The sequence below is a fragment of the Magallana gigas genome, chromosome 5 (assembly GCF_963853765.1).
Source record: "Magallana gigas chromosome 5, xbMagGiga1.1, whole genome shotgun sequence".
Taxonomy (NCBI): Eukaryota; Metazoa; Mollusca; class Bivalvia; order Ostreida; family Ostreidae; genus Magallana; species Magallana gigas.
The window spans coordinates 48,502,304-48,525,531 of record NC_088857.1 but is presented as its reverse complement, the minus strand read 5'-3'; the positions used below and the strand labels follow the sequence as shown (position 1 = coordinate 48,525,531).

The 23,228-nt window shown below is 31.6% G+C and overlaps 1 protein-coding gene across 2 annotated transcripts in view; it reads right to left on the bottom strand.

Annotated features, from left to right (window-relative positions):
* The window catches only part of LOC105319839 (uncharacterized), a 92,057-nt gene that overhangs the window by 49,160 nt on the left and 19,669 nt on the right, over positions 1 to 23,228 (bottom strand). For both annotated transcript variants that reach the window (XR_010714370.1, XM_034454962.2), the window contains exons 16-31: positions 19,633 to 19,887; positions 18,255 to 18,387; positions 16,668 to 16,855; positions 15,793 to 16,029; positions 15,129 to 15,270; positions 13,054 to 13,226; positions 11,910 to 12,167; positions 10,692 to 10,836; positions 9,587 to 9,747; positions 8,813 to 8,966; positions 8,153 to 8,319; positions 7,148 to 7,393; positions 6,364 to 6,490; positions 3,732 to 3,883; positions 2,839 to 3,075; positions 867 to 961 (exon numbers count right to left, since the gene is read on the bottom strand). Coding sequence is in view for 1 of the 2 variants with exons in the window: in XM_034454962.2 (XP_034310853.1) it covers positions 867 to 961; positions 2,839 to 3,075; positions 3,732 to 3,883; positions 6,364 to 6,490; positions 7,148 to 7,393; positions 8,153 to 8,319; positions 8,813 to 8,966; positions 9,587 to 9,747; positions 10,692 to 10,836; positions 11,910 to 12,167; positions 13,054 to 13,226; positions 15,129 to 15,270; positions 15,793 to 16,029; positions 16,668 to 16,855; positions 18,255 to 18,387; positions 19,633 to 19,887 (2,870 nt within the window). In the remaining variant the exon portion in view is untranslated. The remainder of the gene's footprint in view (positions 1 to 866; positions 962 to 2,838; positions 3,076 to 3,731; positions 3,884 to 6,363; positions 6,491 to 7,147; positions 7,394 to 8,152; positions 8,320 to 8,812; positions 8,967 to 9,586; positions 9,748 to 10,691; positions 10,837 to 11,909; positions 12,168 to 13,053; positions 13,227 to 15,128; positions 15,271 to 15,792; positions 16,030 to 16,667; positions 16,856 to 18,254; positions 18,388 to 19,632; positions 19,888 to 23,228) is intronic.

Here is a 23,228-nt window from a genome sequence, read left to right as displayed (position 1 = left end):
GAGATATTTTTTAAACTTAGCTATATAGAAATCTTATAATTCTCTCTCTCATTATCTCTCTCTCTCTCTCCCCCTCTCTCCCCCCTCTCTCTCTCAAAATTATTTTTATAGTTGATAACTAAATAACATTACGATGATGCAAGGTATGTGTAATTCTTGCTAGCTGCGCTCGCCCCATCAGTAGCACCGTAAAACATATCATTAGATTTACAAGCTTTTCTTTTTAAAAAAAGTTGAGCTAGCGCTAAAGCCATTTTTATACACAGAGTGGAAGGTTCGTGACCAACTAGGTTATTTTGCTGAAACTTAAACGCGTGATTGTCGTTTTTTGCTCGGGTGTTTCCGTATGATGGACTCAAGCCATGTTGACCGATAAGAATTTTTTTTGTGCTTCAACGTAAAATTTTCCCGCTTGAATGTCGTTTCATTCGGGCTTTTCCGTCACAACTTTTTTTTTTGGGGGGGGGGGGGGGGGAGGGGTTGGGGGTTATGAGCTTGCCGGATTTAAAAAGGAATGCGATATAACTTAAGATAAAGGTTTTCTAACCTTAGTTTTTTGTTTTTTTATGTATATCTTAGACAATAAATTGAGAAATTTCAGAATTCGGATCAAATATATAGGAAATTGTCATCGTGAAGTCTAACGACAGTAGTTTTCCCAGAATGCCCTATCCTGAAGTCGAGTATATGTATTCCAGAAATATAGATTAACGTAGTTGCTGGCACTCGAGAGCGCTAGCAATAACCAACGTGAAGTAAATCATGATCCCATTTTTGACATGCGCATTCCAATCTCCATATACTTTCCATATACTTGAGATAATGTGTTTGTAGAAGAAAAAAAAAAGAAGTTAGAAAAATGTTACTGAATGCCGTTGTAAACGGGAAGTAGTTTCCATATCACATGAATCTTTCCAATTATAACCATTGAAGGAACAAAAATAGGTCACGTCATCCATGTCTACAAATAAAGAAAACAGAAAAAGATTATTATATCCCAAAAATTAGCTGTTTAACGTTTACAAGTTAAATCTTTATTTTTTTATTTTTTCAATTTTATTGAACACATTCTTTACCATCGCTGTTGTACAACTATTCTTTTTTCAAATAAAACTGCAAATACCCATCAAAACGATTAAATCAGGCACACACAAGAAATACCGATGTTATTTAGTTTTTATATACATTATTAAATGTAAGAAACGTGTTATATACCCTTCCTAAGTCAATTGAGATACCATACGAAAAGTTCTTAAGCAGGAGGACATATCCCTTACACGAGCATGGCCATAACTTTGATTAAAGTGCTCCATAAGGTCAAATACAAAAATATCTGGACAAAAACTGAACACTGATTTTTTATACCATTTTATTACAAAAAAAGGACTTTCGCCACATTCAAATTTCTTTTCGCCACATTTGAAAAAAATTCGCCATTGGCGAAAATGGCGAAGCCCAGCTCGAGCCCAGTATGATACAACAGTCCTCAAAAACAATAATAAATGTACATGTACCTATGGTACTGTATATTTACATACCGGTAAGCGGTACTGTACTGTGTAGATCCGCGTAAAATTGCAACAGGCACGTTTCGCAGATTTTAAAATCTCGCCCTTTTTACGGACAGATGTAATTTAAAAGAAACTATGATAAAAATTCGGCTATAAGTACTCAAATAAAAAAATGTACTGTTATCATTTATAGTTTTAATGTAGATTAATGAAAATAAAATAATCTGAAATGTGAGAACCTTGATTTTTATAAAAACATATCATGAATGCATTTAATAAATCATATTCTTTTTTCAAACCATAATCAATCAATATTTACATCAAATTAAAACGGAAGTGAACTAGTTGACATAGCAACGATATACTAAGGTAGATTGCGATATGCTCAGCTAAGAATTACTGTGCATGCTGCTTAGAATTTTTATGCAACGGAAAGTAAGCACCTTGCCTGGTTCAGAATATACATAAGAAAGTTAAGCATAAACTTAAGATAATTCTTAGAATTTTTATGCATAAGACCCCAGGTTCATAGTTTAAGTTAGGGTCTCCCATGTTTATATCTACTATTCACTAAGTTAGTCTATTTCATGCACAGTTGTATGAAAAAAGAAAGGCAAACCCATTGCTCCTTCCAAAATCCAGAAACAGTTTGATAATGTTTATCAATGCTTAATGTAACATTTTCCATGAAAGTGTCAAAACTGCTCACAACCGCCCCTTTTTAACCTGTTCAAATCTCGAAATCAAGCTCGAAATGACAGCACCCAGTTTGATTTACAAGATTTTGTTCGTCTGAGCATGTTCTATACAGGAATGGGATTCTGGTTACTATCAATAAATAACTTTCATATCTTCCTTCACGTAGTAAAAAATATGATAAAGACCCTAATTGGAATTTTTAAAAATAATGAAATAATGTGGAAAACTAATCATTTCAGAATTAAAATTTAATAGCTTTCAGTCATTAATTTAAGAGAAGATATGTAGCTTAAAAGCATATTTAACAAAGTAGTTGAAAGTCTTTCTCCTACAACGGCATTAGCTGTTTAAGCTGTGTTTGTCATTAGTATTGATAAGTAATTCAGATAAATGAAACTAGAAGAAACTAAACAATGCAAATGCTTTGCTTTTAAAAGAGCTTAAAGTTTAGGTGTTCTGAATTAGTCATATATTTTGTAAGAAAGAAGTGTTAACATTGTAAAAAAGGTATTAATATTTCGATGGTGGACGAATGACACACGAAAGAGGATGACAGACAATTCCAAAAGATACCGTTTAATGTTTGTTGTTATTAATATCATCATATACAAATCTATACAAAATTTACCTGAGCAAGAAGTGGATACATTAAAAAGCCCTTGATTGCATTTACATCTGTCATATTCACAAGTGGAATATGGGCTTTTACAGGTAGAAATCATTGATGTATGGCAAGAACAATCCGCTCCACCATATTTGTCATGACACAAACAGTCTCCAGTAATTGGATCGCATCCTTTACTTGTCTTTTTATCACACTGGCAGGTTTTTGAACAGTCATTTGAATATTTCCAATTTGGACATTCTGATTATAATAGAGAAACGTAAAAAAGAAAAGAGGTATACATATTCAAAGTTTAATTTTCATTTACAGAAAAAATGTTTATTGTATTAAGAACTTATGTTATTGGTGACTACGTAATTCATTTTATCTCAAGTTTGAATCAAGATAAGTTAAATCATTTAATATATTCATTTAATTTATATTTTTAATATCTACATATCCTTTATAAATTTATGACATAATTTGTTGACATCTAATTTGATACTCATTTTCAAATGTCAATCTCTCGGTGTTGAGATACACAAGGCACAAGTATGGTTCTGCATATTCATTACTATTACTTAAATAAAACCAAAAGGGTTATTATGAATTGCTTCTAACTACAAAAGCAAGCTTACTGTTTATGACAAATCATAAAATTAAAAATTTCAGTGATGCCCGAATTTGATATGAATATCTTGTAAATATCTTAGTAACAGTTCTTTTTTTTTATTCTATTTGCTAAATTTTTCATTATAACTTAATTTGAACAATTGCCACACATAAAAGATCAAGTCTCAACAAAATCAAAGTGTGGATGCATATAAAAAACTATGTCTAACCAAAAAAAATTACTCAGTTCTTTAGAAAAAAACAGTCTTTTTTTTTTTTACACCTAAACTCATATAAAACCTTACTTCCACATAATAGTTTGCGAGAATAGGAGCAGTAAGACGAAGAGGATAATTGTGCTTGGCATTCCTGCCAGGTCTTCTCGGTTCCATTGCACGTGATTGATGTTGATGAATGAAGTACGCTGTCATATACCGATTCTGTATAGATTACCTCTCTGTTTAAAGTTAAAACATTCTTTAACAAAATCAAACCAGAGGCCCAGGGGCCACATCGCTCACCTGAGCAACCATTGCCTTAATTCTGATCAAATTAGCATTACAGTATCAAAATATCTTGACAACTAAGTACAGTTACTGTAGATCTTGCTAAAAAAAATTGAAAATCTGCCAATTTTTATCCACCTCTTTTTTTGGTAAATACCAAGCCCATTTTGCTGTTGTACCTGTAAGAAGATTTTTCTCTATTCCTATATACCCCGCCCCCATTTCGTGGCCCCACTTTTCTCTAGGGAATCATGGTTTCATCAAACTTAAATCTGCATAACCTGTGCTTTAACACTAAGTACTGAGTTTTGGACCGAAAACTTTCCCAGAATATTTTTAAAGATTTTCTCTATATAACCTTATGTAAAACTTCAAACCGCCATCACGACCCCGCCCTACCACTAGGGACTGTGATTTTGCAAACTTGAATTTACACTACCCGAGGATGCCTCTACACAAGTTTAAGCTTTTCTGGCCAAATAGTCTTTAAAAAGAAGATTTTTTAAAGATTTTCTCTATATATACCTATGTAAAAATTCATCCCCAATTGTGGCCTCACCCTACCCCTGGACTATTATTTAAGTAAACTTCAATTTATACGATCTGGGAATGCTTCCACTCAAATTTGGGCTTTCCTGGCCTAATAGTTTTGAGAAGAAGATTTTTAAGATTTTCTCTATATATAAAAATTTATCCCCCATTGTGGCCCCGACCTACCCCCAGGGACCATGATTTGAACAAACTTGAATTTACATTATCTAAGGATGGTTACATGCCAATTTGAGCTTTCTTGGCCAAATAGTTTTTGAAAAGAAGATTTTTAAAGATTTTCTCTTAATATTCCTATGTAAAACTTGATCCCCCAATTGTGGCCCCACCCTACCCCCGGGGACCATGATTTGAACAAACTTGAATCTACACAACCTGAGGATGCTTTTACTTTAATTTGAGCTTTCCTGGCCTAATAGTTTTTGAGGAAAAAAATTTAAAGATTTTCTCTATATATTCCTATGTTAAACTTGATCCCCCTATTGTGGCCCCACCCTACCCCCAGGGACCATGATTTGAACAAACTTGAATCTACACTTTCTGAGGATGCTGCCATTTTAATTTGAGCTTTTCTGGCCTGATAATTTTGAGAAGAAGATTTTTAAAGATTGTCTCCATTTATTCCTATGTTAAACTTGATCCCCCTCTTGTGGCCCCTCCCTACACCCGGGGACCATGATTTGAACAAACTTGAATCTACACTACCTGAGGATGCCTCCACACAAGTTTAAGCTTTTCAGGCCGAATAGTTTTTCAGAAGAAGATTTTTGAAAAATACCAACAAATTTTAAATAATTCTCCATTATCTCCCTTTAAGAGGGCGTGGCCCTTCATTTGAACAAACTTGAATTCCCTTCACCTAGTGGTGCTTTGTGCCAAATTTGGTTGAAATCTGCCAAGTGGTTGTTGAGAAGATGAAAATGTTAAAAGTTTACAACAACGACGACGACGACGACAACGACGACAATGACAGACAACGGACAAATTGTGATCAGAAAAACTCACTTGAGCCTATGGCTTAGGTGAGCTAAAAAGCATTATTCATCAAAAATTTAGTACAATAAAGCATGTTTAACGTCAAAGAGATTGACATCGTTCACATTGTGTGTTATTCACTATTTTTACTGGGTTCGCTTTTAAAAAAGACAACAGCAATGTTTAAAAGAAAATGTTGAATCGAAATAGAACAAAAGGTGCTGACAAATATTAATACAAATATTAGACGAGGAAGTTGGTTAGTGAAACCAGTCACATTCAATAATTTAAATTCTTTGTCTTTTTAAAATCTATATTTACTACGCATTCTTCCTGCATTTCCTAAAACATTAAACATTGACACAGACAAAAAAGAATCTATAAGAGCGAGAACAACAAACTGTCTGTTATGTATAAACGCATTCCACCAAGGAGCTCGAGACTGCTTTCAAAAGCATCGTGAAGCTGATCAAATGTCAATTTTGGTTCAAGAAGACAGTTTTTAAATTTTACATCGTTCATGATCGTTTATTAATACATATGGGATGATTGTTTTTTAAAGAAAATAAAGCTACATTCATAGCAGGAATTTTTTGTAAGAAAAGAATTGCTTATTACTCTTTAACGTCAAGGTCGACAATTATAGTTTACATAGTTTCACTTTTAAAGAGAAAAGATTAAATAATTATAAGAAAGATGTAAATATAAACAATGAAACGTTTTATTTCACGAGGGCAATGAAGGTAGCATTTACACAACCCGCTAACGGAGTTATACATTATTCTGCTTTGATAGCTGTCTTCATACCTCTGTGAATAACCAAAGGAAACATTTTTTTTCACTATTTCTCATTATTTTCACATCGCAAAAAAAAAATTATGAAAACTTCAAACAATTATATACACACGTGCTAAGGTTAAGCTGACGACACACCACCAACGAATTTCCGGGGTTCCAACTCGTTCTACTGCATACTTTTCTCCACTTTTGTTCAAATATTTCTACTAAATCTGTAGTATTTATTCGCACGTTATCTACAAAATATAATCACAAGTATATATTATATAAGTCAATGTACATGTCTAATACATGTTTCTTCCATTCTGACAACCGAATTTGACATTTTCGGATGAAAGCGACTCAGACATAACAAAGCTATTCATTATTTTGTTAATTCTGTTTATTAGATTTAAACAGTTTTGACTTTTAGCTGCAGATACGCTATCGGTCTTTGTTTGTCCCTTGAAATATCATTACTTTTGTGATATTAGCTTACTTGCAATTGCATCATCAAAGGTGGACGGTATAAGATAAAAAAGTAATAAGTAGCTGCGCGTTTCTGCGGAGCTATTATGAACGTCTACATGTAGTTTAACCAGGCGTTTTGTCTATAGTGTAAAACTCGTTTAGTACAAACACGGTTATAGCGAATTCTCGGATATAGCGAAGTTTTTTTAGTTCCCGCTAAAACTCTTGTGCTAATTACGCGTGTGTCGATTTTTACTTGCCCTTATCTGATACACCCTTTTCGCTAAAAGTGATGCAACAAATGTAGTCAATTAAGTTTTTAAATCATCTAGGTCAATAAGTAAATGCTAGTGATTCATTTGCATTTTGTTTTCTGTTTTCTCTTATGGTTATTCTCCTCTCTATGAAAGAGGAAATTTTGTTTTTTTACAAAAGAAAGATACCTTCGCATCCATGTTCGTAGTTCGTGTATCCCGCCTTACAGATACAGTGTATTTGGTTCGATTCATAATAACAATCAGAGACGGTCGTATTGCAGCTATGTGAACCACTAGCACAGTTGCAGGTATGCCCCGAGAATCCAGGTTTACACACACATTCTCCCGTATTCATATCACAGGAACTTGTAGATTCGGTGTCACATGGACAGTCACGGTTGCAGTTTTCACCGAATTTCATAGATGGACAAGCTACAACAGATTAATCGAAACAATCATATAACTTTATGCTCGTAAAATCAAATTAAAAGAAAGTGTGATTTCTGCAACACGGTTCTCTTTAAGAGTCATTGAATGAACAACTGCCTGATTCTTATGTCTGCCATAGATAATTTACATTTAAAAAAAGCAATTTCTACAGAAACATAATTTATGAGTTTCACACTATGTAACAAACAAAATAAAAGATTTCATTTTCTATTCTGATTATGTTTGCATTTAATAAATATATTCGCAAGTCCAGGGGTAATTAAACATTTTAAGAAAAAGACATGAAAGACACGCAACGAAAGTCAGTTTTAGTAGCTACACCTAGGTTTATCTATGTTTCTTTTTTATTCACTTTAACATCTAATATATTCCCCTCAAAAAAGTGTTTCATGCATTTTTATGATATATCTTCAAATGTTTATTTACAAGAAGTAGTTCTTATTATATTAATTTTTTTGGTAGAATCCTTTGTATAATTCTAATTCTAGTGATCAAACTTATGAAACAAAAGCTAAAGTGCATGTATTTACGCATAATTTTTTATTTTATAATTGTTGAATATATTTTTCCGCCTTTAGATACATGTTATTTTTTACTTATTACTTTTGATTTAATAATCGTGCAAGATCGAATATTAATTAAATTAAAAGACCAAATATTGCAATAATCGTCACTTCCATTTTCAAGAAATAGTAACTACATATGCTTTGTTTGAAAGATTGAAACATCTGAACCACTCACCAGAATTACATGTGAGTTTAACAACTGAACTCCGGAAGTAATAAGTGCTACAACTTCCTCTCTGTCTGCAGTCCCTTAGATTTTCTTCATTCCCGGTACACGAAAGATAAGAAGGATATACCTCGTCTGATAGTGACTGACTCGTCGTTGTTTCTAAAACGTGCTTTCTGTAACAAATGATGAGTTGCGTTGTGTGTAATATTTGTCAAAGAAAAAAACTTGACGTAAATTGTTTCATAATACTAGTTAAAAATAAAACTTTAAATTTCAAGTTTAGTTTTACGCATTTTAATGAAGTCATTCTTCAAATGTTTTGATTAAGTATTACATCAAAACAGAGATTGTACGAACGCTTATACATATAGTTAAAAATGATGAGCAAACATGTTCAAGTGATTGTTGATCAAAATGTCGAACTTGTGAGATATTATTATCGTTACACTGTCAATTACGAACGTTGCAGAAAATAAGACTTTTTGTACAAACTTTCATTTAATTATATTAAAATGTTTTTTAATTTGCTCTGCCAAAGTATACACTTTTTGATAGATTTACTATTTCAACATGGTGATAAGAAGAACAATCTTATTAATAGTGATATACAACGCTAAGTATTTTTTGACTCCAGTGTAAAAATTAAAACTCATCAGAAATACCTACGTTGGTAAACCAAGTTCACGACAAGCCACATTTGCTTCGTCAATCCCAAAATTGTATGGACATAGATTATTCCAAGTTCCTCTGTAATTAATTTCCACCAAGCCTGAGGAACCTGACGTTGTTTTTTGTATGGACACCAATCTAATGAGGCGGTCTGTGAAATAAAAGACAGAATGTAAAATGTCTGATATACACTTCAACCTTTTTTCGCAGCGCCATATTTAATTGGCTGAAGAAATTCTTCTATATTGTATAAAATAACTTGGTTACATCACAATAAAAAGCGTCAGCAAAACAAATTAGTCAGTTAAAGGCACATTTTAATTTTGCAACGATTAATTCTAATTCTGAAATTTTCTGAACAAAGTAAAGAAAAAAAAGACTATAGGAAATAACTTTAATCTCTTACTTACATTTACTTTGATAATCTAACCTTCGTCCGGTTACGATTTTTATAAACCGTTTGGCGTAAACGGCCAAAGGTCATGGTACAATTTTGATCACAAAACATAGGAAGAAATTATATTCATTTCTTAAGGAAATCCAACCTTGCTAAAAAGTTTCTGATAATCACTGATTGAGGAAGTCGTTTTTTCCTTACTTATATTTTATTATTCATTTTGGATAGACGACGACAAAAATACGCCAGGACAAAATCGAAAGCTTGCTTTTCAGGATTGCTCTTATAGTGTCATATTCCTCCTTATCTATTTTTTAAAAATCATAAAATATTTTTACATGTTTCCAGTATTTTATAAAACATTCTGACTTTACCTTTTGGACAAACAAACACTGCAGATTCACCATAACAATAATTATTTGTTGTTTGACGTGAACAATCATCAAGACTTTTTTCTGTTCCATTGCATACTATTTCAAACTTTTTCGAATAGGTATTATCACTTTCAGTATTTCTGCTGAGCTGCGCATAATCTCTGAAGGGAGAAAATTGATCTTGTTTCAGACAAAAGTTCCAGCTATAATATGATTATCAATATACATAGCAAAAGTAAATATTTTACAAAGTTGATTTAAAGTAATTCGTAACAATAATCCGGTCCAACCTATAATGTTGATAGGTATTACTGAGAGGGTGTTAGGAGTGACCATCATCTTAAACCTTAGATAAAACCATATTCTTTTAAAACAGTTCTCGAGAGAAGGAGAACTCCAATACTCTAATAAAATAAACCATAAATGGGACATTAAGAAACTATGGGTAATATTCTTTGGAAAACATAAGAAAGGTGATGAAACTACCTATAATATAAATAAATTGAAAATTAAAAATGTCGACAACACATATATTACATGCAGAAATTTAAATTTTTAAAGATTTTTTTGTTTATTTTTTATCTATTTCTGAAACCTTTAAAAAAATCTTTAACACATAACTTAGATCTTTATATCATATGAAATGAATATTGGGAAGCATTGCTTATTCCCACTTCGAGAAATAGTCCAGAGATGATTTAAAACGGTTAAAACCTGTCAAAGCAAGCTTTGCATAGAAGAAGTAATGAAGGGAATCACCGTCCAATGTGTACAGATTAACAATCTAGTCTAGAATGAATTTTTTGTGGGGCCATTGGTTTACATACATTGTACGTCGAGCATCAAAAGCTGGTCCATATATTAAGCTTGATTTTCCTTTTCCTTTTTTTAATTAAAGTGACATTTATCTTTGAAGGTCGGATTCCAAAATTGTGAGTAAATAAGCTAAACATTAAAAGCATTATTTTCTTATATAAAAACTCCCTTATCGTAATTACGAATTACTGTCGATAATGGGGATAATCTCGTATTATGCTCGGCCCATTTCTTCGTTCAATTATTTTCTTAAAACTCTATAATAAATAATTTGTTATAAAATTCATACTCAGGGAGTCCGAAATGTCGACAAACAACCCGAGCAGTATCTGCCGAAATTCCATCTATACATATTCCCATCCAAACCCCAGACTGATACAGAGCAACGAGAGCATCATCTGGATACTCTGTTTTCTTTAGACAGAAATGCTCCTCTGTAGAAGAAAACAGAAAGAAACAACTGTACTTTACAACAAATTAGAATAGAATACATAAATCACTATATGTGTGTGTGTGTGTGTGTGTGTGTGTGTGTGTGTGTGTGTGTATGTGTGTGTGTTGTAAACGTCACCTAGAAACGTTAATGTTATTTTAAAGGTTTTTAATGGATAATGAAGGGACATTAAACAACGTTGAATCTTTTTAAATTAGTTAAATATGTATAGATAACAACAAAAGTGAAATTAACTAAATTCACAAGGCTGACAACATATGAAAAGCCAGTAATTTTGCACTATGAAATGTTTTAAAGAGTAATCTCCCCTATATATATATATATATATATATATATATATATATATATATATATATATATATATATATATATATATATATATACATTGAGATAAGACGTCTTTTATCATTTTTAAGCATTTTTTAATATTTTTGTATTGCTTGCCATACAATTGTCTTATTGATTTAATGAGATAAAAGAAATAGAAAATATGAAAAATTATATTGATAAACATATAAATGCTTGACTTTTGATGTTATAGTACTGCTTAAAATATTTAAGCTAAAAACAAAAGCTGCATAAGTTAGTCCGATTTTCCTTAGGTTTGCTCTAATTCAATTTCTGTTTGAGCCTTATTCAATAACGAAACAAAAAATATCGAACGTTATGTCATTCTTAATTTTTTTTATAAATATCATATCTGCTTTGAACAAATTTTAATGACACAGAACTTATAACAATCCAAACCATGATTCAACAACTTCCTCGATTTATTAGAATAGATTGTTGCAACATTTTTAAATAAAATAGTCACTTAATTTTTTATTTAGAATAAATGTAGATTTAGAATATCATTTGAATGGTAAAATGTCTAAATTCTCGAGTTTTTCCGAGATGGGGAAAAAACAAAAATCGGATGTATAACATCAGGTAAAAAGACAACCCTTAGTTTTTCCAAATATTTTAGCATCCAGTTATAAAAACAAGTTTATTGTATACCTCCCACCTATCCATCTATCTACCTATCTATTTATCTGTTACATAAATTCTTACTTAAACATCCCTCTTTCTGGTATTCGGACTCTGAGTAGCCAGGCTTGCACAGGCAGATTGCTGTCCCGTTATAACTCGTGTCACAGAACGATATCGTCTCGTTACAAGTATGCACACCGTTTTTACAGGAGCATAGTTCACCGAAAAACCCTGCTTTGCAATAACACTGCCCGGTATCTTCATCACACGACATACTGGTAGTCTTGTTACACGTGCAAGGGTTTTCACAGTTTGGTCCAAAAGTAAAGTTTGGACAATCTGTAATGATAACGTGTCGAAAATGGGCATTCAAATTATCAAGGTTTGACCATATGAACAGCCATAACTTTTTTGCATCGATATATCAAAGTCATTTAAATTAATGATTCGAAGCAATATTGATTTTGCTCTATTAATTTTAAGCAATATTGGAAAGAATAGATGAATAATCAAAATGTTTTTTGTATACTTTTGTTTTCTTAATTGAACATGGAGACACAAGCTAAAGCTTGAAATTATAATTTCATCTTGTATGTGTATATTAAATTAGTAAAATTTTATATTTCTATAATTAGCGGATTTGTTCCCCGTTTAAAAAAATTGTGTATTTAATTAAGTAGGAGCTGCTTACCAAAATAAGAAATAGCAGAACTACTTTGAATATATAATTTTTACAAATGTTCGATCAATGTCTGAACATTGTTGATTTAGTGTCTGTTGTTTACTAGGAGGGGAAACATCTGAGAAAAAACTGATAAACGTCGTCAAAAATACGAATTTTCAAGGCTGTAAATATGTATTTAACCTTGAGAATATAATAATCTAAAAAGTGCATGGTCAAACACTACTTCCGGTGCGAGCGACTGCATTTTCATTTGTCATATAAAAAATTTGTACACCTAATGAACTGAAATATATTTACTGTATATATGTATTTTTGCAGATTATACAATTAAATACAGCTAATTAATTCTAAAATCTATAGACTCAAAAGACGATTTCTTTTTATATTGTTTGGGTTTTTCTTTTTTATGGAGGTGGCAAATAATTTTTGCTTTTCAATTATTTATTATCGGTGCTCTGTGAGTATTTATAATCAATACGTTTGAGTAAGTAATTTTCATTGAAAACTTAACGGTTTCCATGTTCTAAATAAATGGCATACTTGGGAAACATTGAATGTAAATGTCTTCACTGTGAGAACAGTATCCGCCATAACTACTTAGTCTGCATTCAGATAAACTGGTTTCTGTTCCGTTACAATCTGTGTTGTAGATGATAGCTACTGAAGAATCCACACGTTGCGAGTCTGAAACTGCCCTTAAGGTGACATACCGCCTAGAATAAAGTACTCATTAATTACAAGAGACCCAGCTGGGAGTCATGTTGCTCAACTCAGCAACTATAAACAAAATTGATCACGAAATTTCTGGGCCGTCTTTAGATATCAAATACAAAAAATCTAGACACTTTAGTGGTGGAGGATATTTTGTTAATGAAAAACTTGAAATTTTCTCCACGTAATGGCTTTTGAGAAAAAACTTCTCTCTATATATTTCTTTGTCAAAATGACCTGCACTGTAGCCCCATCCTACACTCAGGGATAGTGATTTCAACATACTAGAATCTACATCACCTGAAAATTCTTCCACGAAAATTACAGATTTTTCAGCTAATCGGTTTTTGAGATGACGGTTTTTAAAGATTTTTTTCTATGTATAAATTCCTTTGTAAAAATTAGTCCCTTCACCAAGTATACCATGTGATTAATTTCATTGAAATTGACCCAGTGGTTCTGGAGAAGAAGATTAAATTGTGAAAAGTTTACGACAAAAACGACGATGACAGACAACGGACAAATTTTTATCAGATAAGCTCAGTTAAGCCTGAACCTCGGGTAAGCCAAAAACATTATTATAGGCAAAAATGCCATGAAATAAGGCAAATCATTGTTCTTAGAATAGGTTATAAACGAAACTAGTGTAAACCTCGCTTATTCTTTACATCAGCTTTGCATCCACTAATAAATTAAAGGTAAACGCATTGCTGCTAAATCATTAGAATTCGTAGTGGCTCAATTTTCGTGGTATTTGTGGGTAAAGCTCCCACACGAATTTACATCCTCTGAAAGAATTAGTTATCTTACTTAAAGTACAAACCGACACATACACGAAATTACATCCCCACAAATAAGCAAAAAAAAAACAAAATACACAAAAATTTGCCCCCACGAATTCAAATGACTCCACAGTATTCCTGAAAATTATAATTAAGTAAATCTTAATCTTAATCTAAGTCTAATCTTAATAAAGTTAAGTTAAGATAATCGTTAGTTAAAACTAGGTAAATGTTTGCTGTTTAGTTACAAATGAAACTAGTCGATAAAAATTTTTGAGTAAATTCAAAATAATTTTTTTTCTTTTCTATTGGTTTATTTTTCTACCAAAATAGAAACTTCGCAAAAGTTGAGATTCTATGTTTTTGTCATTTATTTGTCATTTATTTTACATACGTTATGTTTGTATTATCTCGTGAACATTTCTAATAACTTTCAAACATGCAATAGGAAATAATCTTTTTAAAATAATGCACGAAAGCAAATCAAAATAGCGTATCTCCAAAAATGTATCATTGCCCTTGAATCATATAAATACCAACAAAATAAAAACAGTATTAGTAGTTTCTGACAGCTGATGGTTTTGAGCTATTAATAGTCGGTATTTAGTTAAATTCAATAAAAATATTGTTGATGCTAGAAAACTGATCGAGGAAATTCGAAACAAATTTAATGTAAAAAAAAATTTATGAAATGTATAAGTAGTAAAGTTGTCCATATTTTACTGTTTTCCTTTAAACTTTTCATAATTTGTAACAGTTTTAGGAAAAAGAAGCTTGTGGTTAAGGTTTGGGAATAAATTGCACCTTTTTAATGAACGTTCAGAGACCACTAGCATAAAAAAGTGGGTCGGACATCTAGTTATTTGAAAGTGAAGAATAACACTACTAGAGTAGGACTTCATTGTCCAATTGGTAGTTTTTATTCTTAATAGTGGACTTTTTGCACCTCTGAGTAAACATAATCCTTCGGGCATTTTTAGAATAGCTTTATGAAATTAGGATTGAAAGTCGCTAGGGAAAATTGTTAAATTCCGACGAATTTACTGAATTCATTTAGAATATTTGCTTGCATAGCGTGAAAAACTGGAATGCACATAGGATGCAGTTGCATATTTGTCTTACGATGGTAGATGGAGCTGTCTACAAGCTACAACCGCTTCCACAGAGCGAAAAAAATCATCACAAAACGTGTTCCAAGTCCTATTCCTGTAGAGTAGAAGAAGTCCTTCGGTTCCAGTTTCATTATGATAAAACTTAAGCGAATCTGTAAAAGAGAATTCCTTTAAGATTAAATTTTTTATGAATACATTTCTTATTTTTTTTAAGACGAATGATGATGTAGACAAAAAATGTAAGTATTTTTTGTAAATGTATGACACACAAAATAACTTGTATTTTGCATGATGGATAATGCATGATTGACAAACTTATCGTGCTTTTTCGTAAATGCATAAAAAAATGACTATATTACTCTTAGCATATGTTAGAAAGACAAAAGAGACGTCTTCTCTTTGTAAAGGTATGATATCCTAAATGACTTTTGTTCTTTGTTAATGTATAACAGTCAAAAGTGACATATTCTTTGCAAGTGTATTTTTGACAAAATTATTTTCTTTGTGATTGAATGATATACAAAATATTGTGCTTTCTCCTGTAAATGTCTGAAAGACAAAAATAACTTATATTTATACGATGAAATCTACTTGTCTGCAATCATCTTATGAAAAATGATCAAAAAATAATACCAGAAATATAATAAACAACTACATGATTCAATTAGCTGTACCTTGGCAATTAAGGTTTTGTCTATTGTATTGGTCCCTGCAGTAACATGTTGCTGTTGGTTCTCCACAAAAAGCAAACGTAGAGTTGCAATAATGAACTCCATCTTCACAATCGCAAGTTTCACCTGAATAACCTTGCAAACAGTAACATTGTCCTGTAGTTTTATTACAGTCAGACGACGTCTGCTGGTTGCAGTCGGATAGCTCGCATGTGGGTCCAAAGCGAAACTTTGGACAATCTACGTAAGGTACATGTATCAAGTTAAAGTCATTATATTGTATGTTCAATTTGAAATATTTTGAAGGGGTTTAAGGATAGAAATATTTTGCTTATTTACTAGTAGTTTTATATATGAACTTTTAAAAATATGTCTCTTATCATTCAAGCAAAACATTTATTTATGTTAATATCTGTTACTTTTAATTCAGTTGTTTTATCAATAATTTTTTACTTTAAAATACAGATGGAATACAGTTAAACGACAATTTGAAAGGATTGGAATCAAATTGTCATTTAACTGTACTCCACCTGTATCTCAAAAGACCGTGTAGTGAGCAACCAGCGCTCTAGATTCCGTTCATCATCAAAAGCAACATTTTTGACTTGCCTAGATGACCGAGTGGTTAGCGAGCTGGCCGCTCACTGCTAGGAGAGTGGGTTTCAGAGGTCGTAAGTTCAAGTTCCGGCCGGGACGGAGGTGGAGCTCCAATAAAGTATTCACTACGGGCAGGTATATGTCAATTTGAGAGCCATTGTTATGTTTGTTCCTTATATATATATATATATATATATATATATATATATATATATATATATATATATATATATATATATATGAGAGGGAGATAGAACTTCATTACATGTGTCAAAATTTACCAGATCTGCACTCAATGATTGGAAACTTTGCATACGATGAAATGTAGGAAGAAGTGCTGAAATCGCACTGTGAGAGTTCTGTTTCATTTCCTGTACAATAAACAGATGTTATCCTTGACTTTGAGGAAAAGTCCGAGTACAGCATGCCCGTAGAATATCGAGTCTTTGATTCATGAGCAACATAAAATCTACAAATTAGAAAATGATTCTAATTTAATTTTCATAAATACTGGAAACTTTCACTTCACTCTGTAACGGCTCATCTTGCATACATAAAGTCTTAACCTAAGAATGTACAAGCCAACAAATGCATATACATATATATATATTCTTTACATTATATGTATCTTAAATAAACCTAGAGTGTCATACATACATTATATATCTTGATTAAAATTTTCCTTTATTGTACTTAAAGTAGATCCAGTGTTCTGTGACGTCACACTTTTTTGTAAAACTGAATTCTTTAAAAATTGTGCAAGATAGTTTTATTTATTTTATGTGAATATAATCACATGGATGTAATTGGAATTATTGGTAGGTTCAAGATAATTTCGCACTTAATTTTATACTGAATTTCAAAATTTTATATATTTTATCTATGCAAAGGGGAAATAACTCTTTTTCTGACTTTTCTCTCAGTTGTATGTCTAAATGCTATATTTTTTCTTATTCCAACGATTAATTTAAAAATATTTTTGTAATTTTAGCTTTCTGATAAAGTTGACATTAAAATTAAAGAAGAAAAACAAATTTCTGCCTACAAGATTTTACTTTTAACAAAAAAAAAATACATTTTTCTAATGCTAAAATATGCTTTAGTTTATGTTTATCTGGCATCTCAAAAAGTGTGAAGACATGTATATTTTTTCTAACAATTGATGACATTTAAGTCTATTAAGTCGAAATCAGTTCAGTTTTTCAACTTTCCTCAGAGAATATTACGAGTATGGAGCTACCTTAAAGTGTTATTATTTAAATACATTGTAATTGTCATCCTGTGAGATGTTGAATTATAGAATAACTACTACTTTCCACACACTTTAATGTCAAAAATATGGTAAATGTAAATATAGTATTAAAACCTTACTTTAAGCTGATCTTTAATAAGTTACAATCGAAAATAACAACGTTTCCCTGTACCGGTACGCTTGTGCAAGGGGCTTGTTTTCATTTCGTGCGCTGCACTCACCCTAACCCTGAACCTAACCCTAACCCTAGCCCTAGCTCTAACTGTTGATTAAAAGTAAAATTATTCGTACTTTATTTGCATGGCATCATAATGAAGCTACACGAAAAGTTTAAAATCAATTCGCTTTAAAATTACGTAAAAAGTCTGGAAAACAAAGTTGGGAAAGTACTGACAAAACGCGATAAAACTATAAAACCTCTGATTTATACGATTGGTGAGTAATATGAGATAGTTTGTCCTCCTAAAATCAAAAACGAAATCAATACCTAGTAAAAGTTTCACAATAAAAAAGTTCTTCAATAATGAAAGGAAAAATATGCATTGTTGGTAAGCTGTATCAATCACAACAATTACACTAGTTTTGTAAAAAAAAATTATTAATAGAGAACACATACGTTGGTAATCCAAGTTGTCTACAAATAATTTTCGTGTAGATGTCCGCCCAACTATATCCAGTAGATACTAGCATCCATTTGTTATTGTGATACATCTCCAAAACACCTGTGTCTCTTATAAATCGCAAGTTTTCTGCAATAAAACATTATGTAGCTGTAGAATATCTATTTGTAAAATATAAATATAAAAAAACTCGTTTGTAGTTTTCAGTTCAATTCAAACATTTTATATTGATCGTAGGTTTGAAAAAGTCAGAAATTCTTTAAAATATTCATACACTTAAAGCACGAAGCTGTTTGATCACAGTATTACTTCACTTGGTTTAGTCGTACATTTCAGATTTAACTTTTTCCATCTACATATACTTGATTATGTTATAATACAAGTTATTTGACATATTATTTACAAATCTGGCAGCTTATATATATATATATATATATATATATATATATATATATATATATATATATATTACAATGGGTGCTTTTTGTAAAGAAGATGGGGGAACAAAATAGCGAAAATGCCTATATTTATACACTTAAAGCATAAAGCTGTTTGATCATAGTATCACTTCACTTGGTTTAGTCGTACATTTCAGATTTAACTTTTTCCATCTAAATATACTTGATTATGTTATAATACAAGTTTACAAAAGAGTAATTTCTAATAATATTAAGATTTGAATATTTTAACAAACGATAGGGAAAAAAATAAATATTAAAGTTTCGGTGGTATCGAACACACAACCTAAAATCCTTAGCTCTATAATGTAACCTAATTTCTAGTGCTCTAACCAATGAACCATTTCAGTCACATCAAACTATATTGTTAAATGCTATATGCGACTTCAACAACGAATTTACATACTTGTATTATTATTCTAAAACGTTCAATTGTTGCTATACAAAATGACATTCTTAAAGTATAGTGGGTCATCTCTCCACGTTTTCGTTGATTGAAATCGGTTTGATTTCCTTTAAACCTTGCATAGATTATGAAAAAAACATTGAGATTAGACTCACTCTATAAAAGAAAAGGCATTGAAGTTCTAAAAATGACACTATTTGGGAGTTTTGACACGCATACGCCAGTTTAAACCAACCTATTCTAAATACTTAAAATATTTAATGGTTATAAATCGATGTTATGGTAAATATACATTGTTTTCAATAATTTAGAAAGAAATAATGAGATTTGTTGCTATTTTAATTTTATAGAATCGTATCCTCATATAGGCAGTTTATACGCCTTTTTCACCCATCTTCTTTTAATAACCATTGATACCACAATGGTGTAAAAGTGAGTTTACATTTATCAAGCAATTTGACTTTTATTACAATTGGACTAGATATTTCTGCATCTTCATAAAATTCTTACCAAAACAGCCTAATTGTTTTCCATAGAATCCTGGTCGACAAACACAGACAGGAGTGGCCTCGTGAAAGGAGCAGTAAGATACCGTGTGGTTACAGCTGTGTTGTGCCGTCACACAGTCACATGATGGTCCATCAAACCCCGCCTTACAGGTACACGCCCCCGTGGTCTGGTTACAGGACAATGTATTGTTGGGGTTACAGCGACAGGGCACGCAGCTTGAGATGCTTTTGTTGTACATCATCATGTCGGGACAATCTAAACATTCCAAAGAATCATTAAATAAATTGTAAATGATTTAACGATGTTTACAAAGGAAATTGTTACGCAGCATAAAGCTTAGTGGGTATTGTGTGGGGTTTTTATGTGTGTGTTTCTTTACCAAAAAAACTACCTGTTTGCCCTTCAAAGCTGCTTTGTGAAATGTCATATTTAATTGATTAAAAGTATTTTGTTAACCAGTCTAAAATGTCATATTGGTGTGTTCAGGTTAATTCCAAGAATATTTTTTGTTCATTTGATCTTGAATATTTGAGAAATAAGTTAGGGTAAAATATTTTTGGTAGGGTTTTGGTCGAGTTAAGCTATGTTTTATATAATCTATTTATATGGTACATGTTTGAATTCTTTGTCTTAAGGGATTTTCATGTCATGACTTGGACAATTTTACAGACAATGATTGGCCATGATATATATGAGTTTAATTATTTTGGAAGATTTCAGGGTTTTTTCTTTGTACTATCTATCAATGTTTTAGATAGTATTATATAAAGTTATTTTCTGGCAAAAATTTGACTTTTCCCCCTTCATGTGACCTTGAAATAAGAAAATGGTCAAGAATTAAGGGACAGTACATCTCGTGTAATATTATTGTTCATTATAAAGTTGTTTTTTTTTATATTTTATCTTTGAAATTAAAATATTGGGTCAATGTCAAACAATTGGTGAGAAAAAGCTAGCCTAAAGCTGTTTCCCTCTAACTATTATACAGGTTTAAAGTCTGTATGTTTAAGGACTTCTATTCTTAGGTCAAAAGATGTTTTTCAGCAAATGATTGACATTGAGATACTGAATGGGTCAAAGTCAAAATTGTGGGTTGCGTGCACTTCATCTCAACTATCTATGTTTAAAGTCAAGTCCGGGAAAAATTTGGATAACGAAGATTGAGAAGAATATTAATAAGGAGGGAAAAAGATAAAAACAATGTATCTCCCCTTATATACATGTAAAGTGAATACAAACATGCGATATTTCGTTTCATTCTCTCGTTTTTTAACCAGCTTGTGCTTAAACAAGATATCAAATCACTCTACCATTCTTTTATAGCTATGTCTGAATATTAGTAAAACAAAAATTGTTGTTCCAAAGGTCGACAACCAGAATATGTTTTATATATGAGGGTTTAGCTATTGAAATAGTTGAACATTTTAGTTATCTTAGTGTGGTGCTTAAGATTAGGTTCATTTTTTAAATGCAAAAAACGACTAAGTGGGCAAGCATTAAAATCCATGTTCGGAGTTATTAGGACAAAAGGGCATTCGATTTACCTTTTGATTGTCAATTACATCTATTTGATGGAGTTGCTGTGCCAGTTTCACAGAACACATGTGAAGTCTGGGGTATTAGAATATTGACATTATTGAATGTGTTAATTTAAGATACTTAAAGGGGCATGGTCACGATTTTTGTCCAAAATTATTTTTCCGAATCTAATGTTTACAGTGCTTAAGTAGGGCATTTTTAATATGCAACCAAAATTTGAGTGTCATTCGTTGAGTTACAAGCGAGTTACAGAGCTCACAATTCTTAACTATGCTTTTGTTTACATTTTGAATGTGGAAGTGAAAAGCCCAATTTTAGACATTAAATTAATGTGTAACACGTTATGAACTGTTTATTTATGCTAAAGATGAATATGAAGATAGACAAATCAGCTTACTAGTATATTGAACCTGTGTTAACAAAACCAGGGCACGAGCCTTGTTTACATAACAAAGAATTGTGAGCTCTGTATCTTGCTTATAAACTAATGACTGACTCTCAAATTCCATTTCATCATTTGAAATGTATATCTAAAGCATTGTAAATAATAAAAACAGAAAAATAGAATTTGATCAAAATCGTGACCATGCCCCTTTAAAATACATATTTGATTAAAAATAGTGCACCAAGTTACATGGTATACGGTGAAACTAGAAGATTTCCTCTGTATTTATCATATTTACTAGCATAGCTCATTATGTGCCAACATTATTGATAGCAGTTAAAAACATTACGTATAAGTATGTACCCATTCTTTTTGATAAAGATAAAATGCTGAATTCATGGCTTTAATATTTAAATGCATTGTAGAAGTAGAAGGATGGAACAGTGTTCAAAGAAGTGAACGTTATTGCTCCTTACATTAGCGATCAGACCCAACCTAACAGAAAGTAAACCTCAACTTAACCCTACGTTTAATTTCTGGGTTTACTCTGGATTTACTCCGGGTTTACTAAAGTGGACCCAAAGTAAACCCAGAGTAAACCTAAATTAAACCCAGAGTGGAAACAGAGAATAAACCCGGTCAGAAGTATACTCTTGAGAGCAGACGCTAACTGTGTATTCGTAATATACCAGAGGTAAGAATTACAGGCAGTAGAATGGTAAGATCAAAGACGGGGCTGCCTCAAACTTCAGTGCGTACAGTTGATCTCAGAAGTAATTTCAAAGTCAAACCCGAGTAAACCTTTTTCAAAAAAAGGTAAATTTGTTAAATTATGACTTTCATTACTATGCCACATTAAGAAATTGTGTATGAATTACAAAACTTGATTACATTGTTTATCTTTATCCCATATACTTTATTGACCTTTAAAATGATACTAGACTTTGACCCGTGCGTGCACGTGTTGACATTGCATATGATATCGAGCATTTACAAAATATATACATCGAAACACCGTATATTGTTGACATTTGCATAACCAAACTTTTAGCCTACAATAATCTATTAATTTCACTACACACTGCTGAGTTGGAATTATCTAACTGTGTATCGGGAAAGGCCTTCACCACAGTTAAAATGCCTCCTATATACCCGTAATGTAGCAAAAAATTGCAGAAACGCTCAAAAACGATTTTGGAGAAAATAAATAAAGTTGCGTTGATAATAACAGTCAAATTGTTCACAACAAACGATTTTAAAGCTGTATATACCTTTCATCGAAAAGTTTAATTCTATAATTGCAGAATTCAACATATTTCAACAACGTTTTTTACACACCATGTTGACATTCGAAACTCTCGGGATTTTTTTTTATAGTAAATGCACTGTGTTAGAATTATCTCCCGTATTTTTTTTTGATGAACAGAAAAAAAATTTCAATGAAAATTTAAACGCATTTGTTTTATCGTTTCCAAGTTTATCCATGCAAATGTGATATTGTGGAAACATAAAATAAAGAGGCTCCCGTGATTTAGCTTGAATGTAATGCGCATGCGCAAGGTTGTAAAATCCAAAAAATTCAGATGATTTCCGGAAATTTTTGATGAATTTTAGTTGATTATTAATTAACAAAGCTTGATTGAGAAAAAGTAAACACGAATTGGTATTCTTC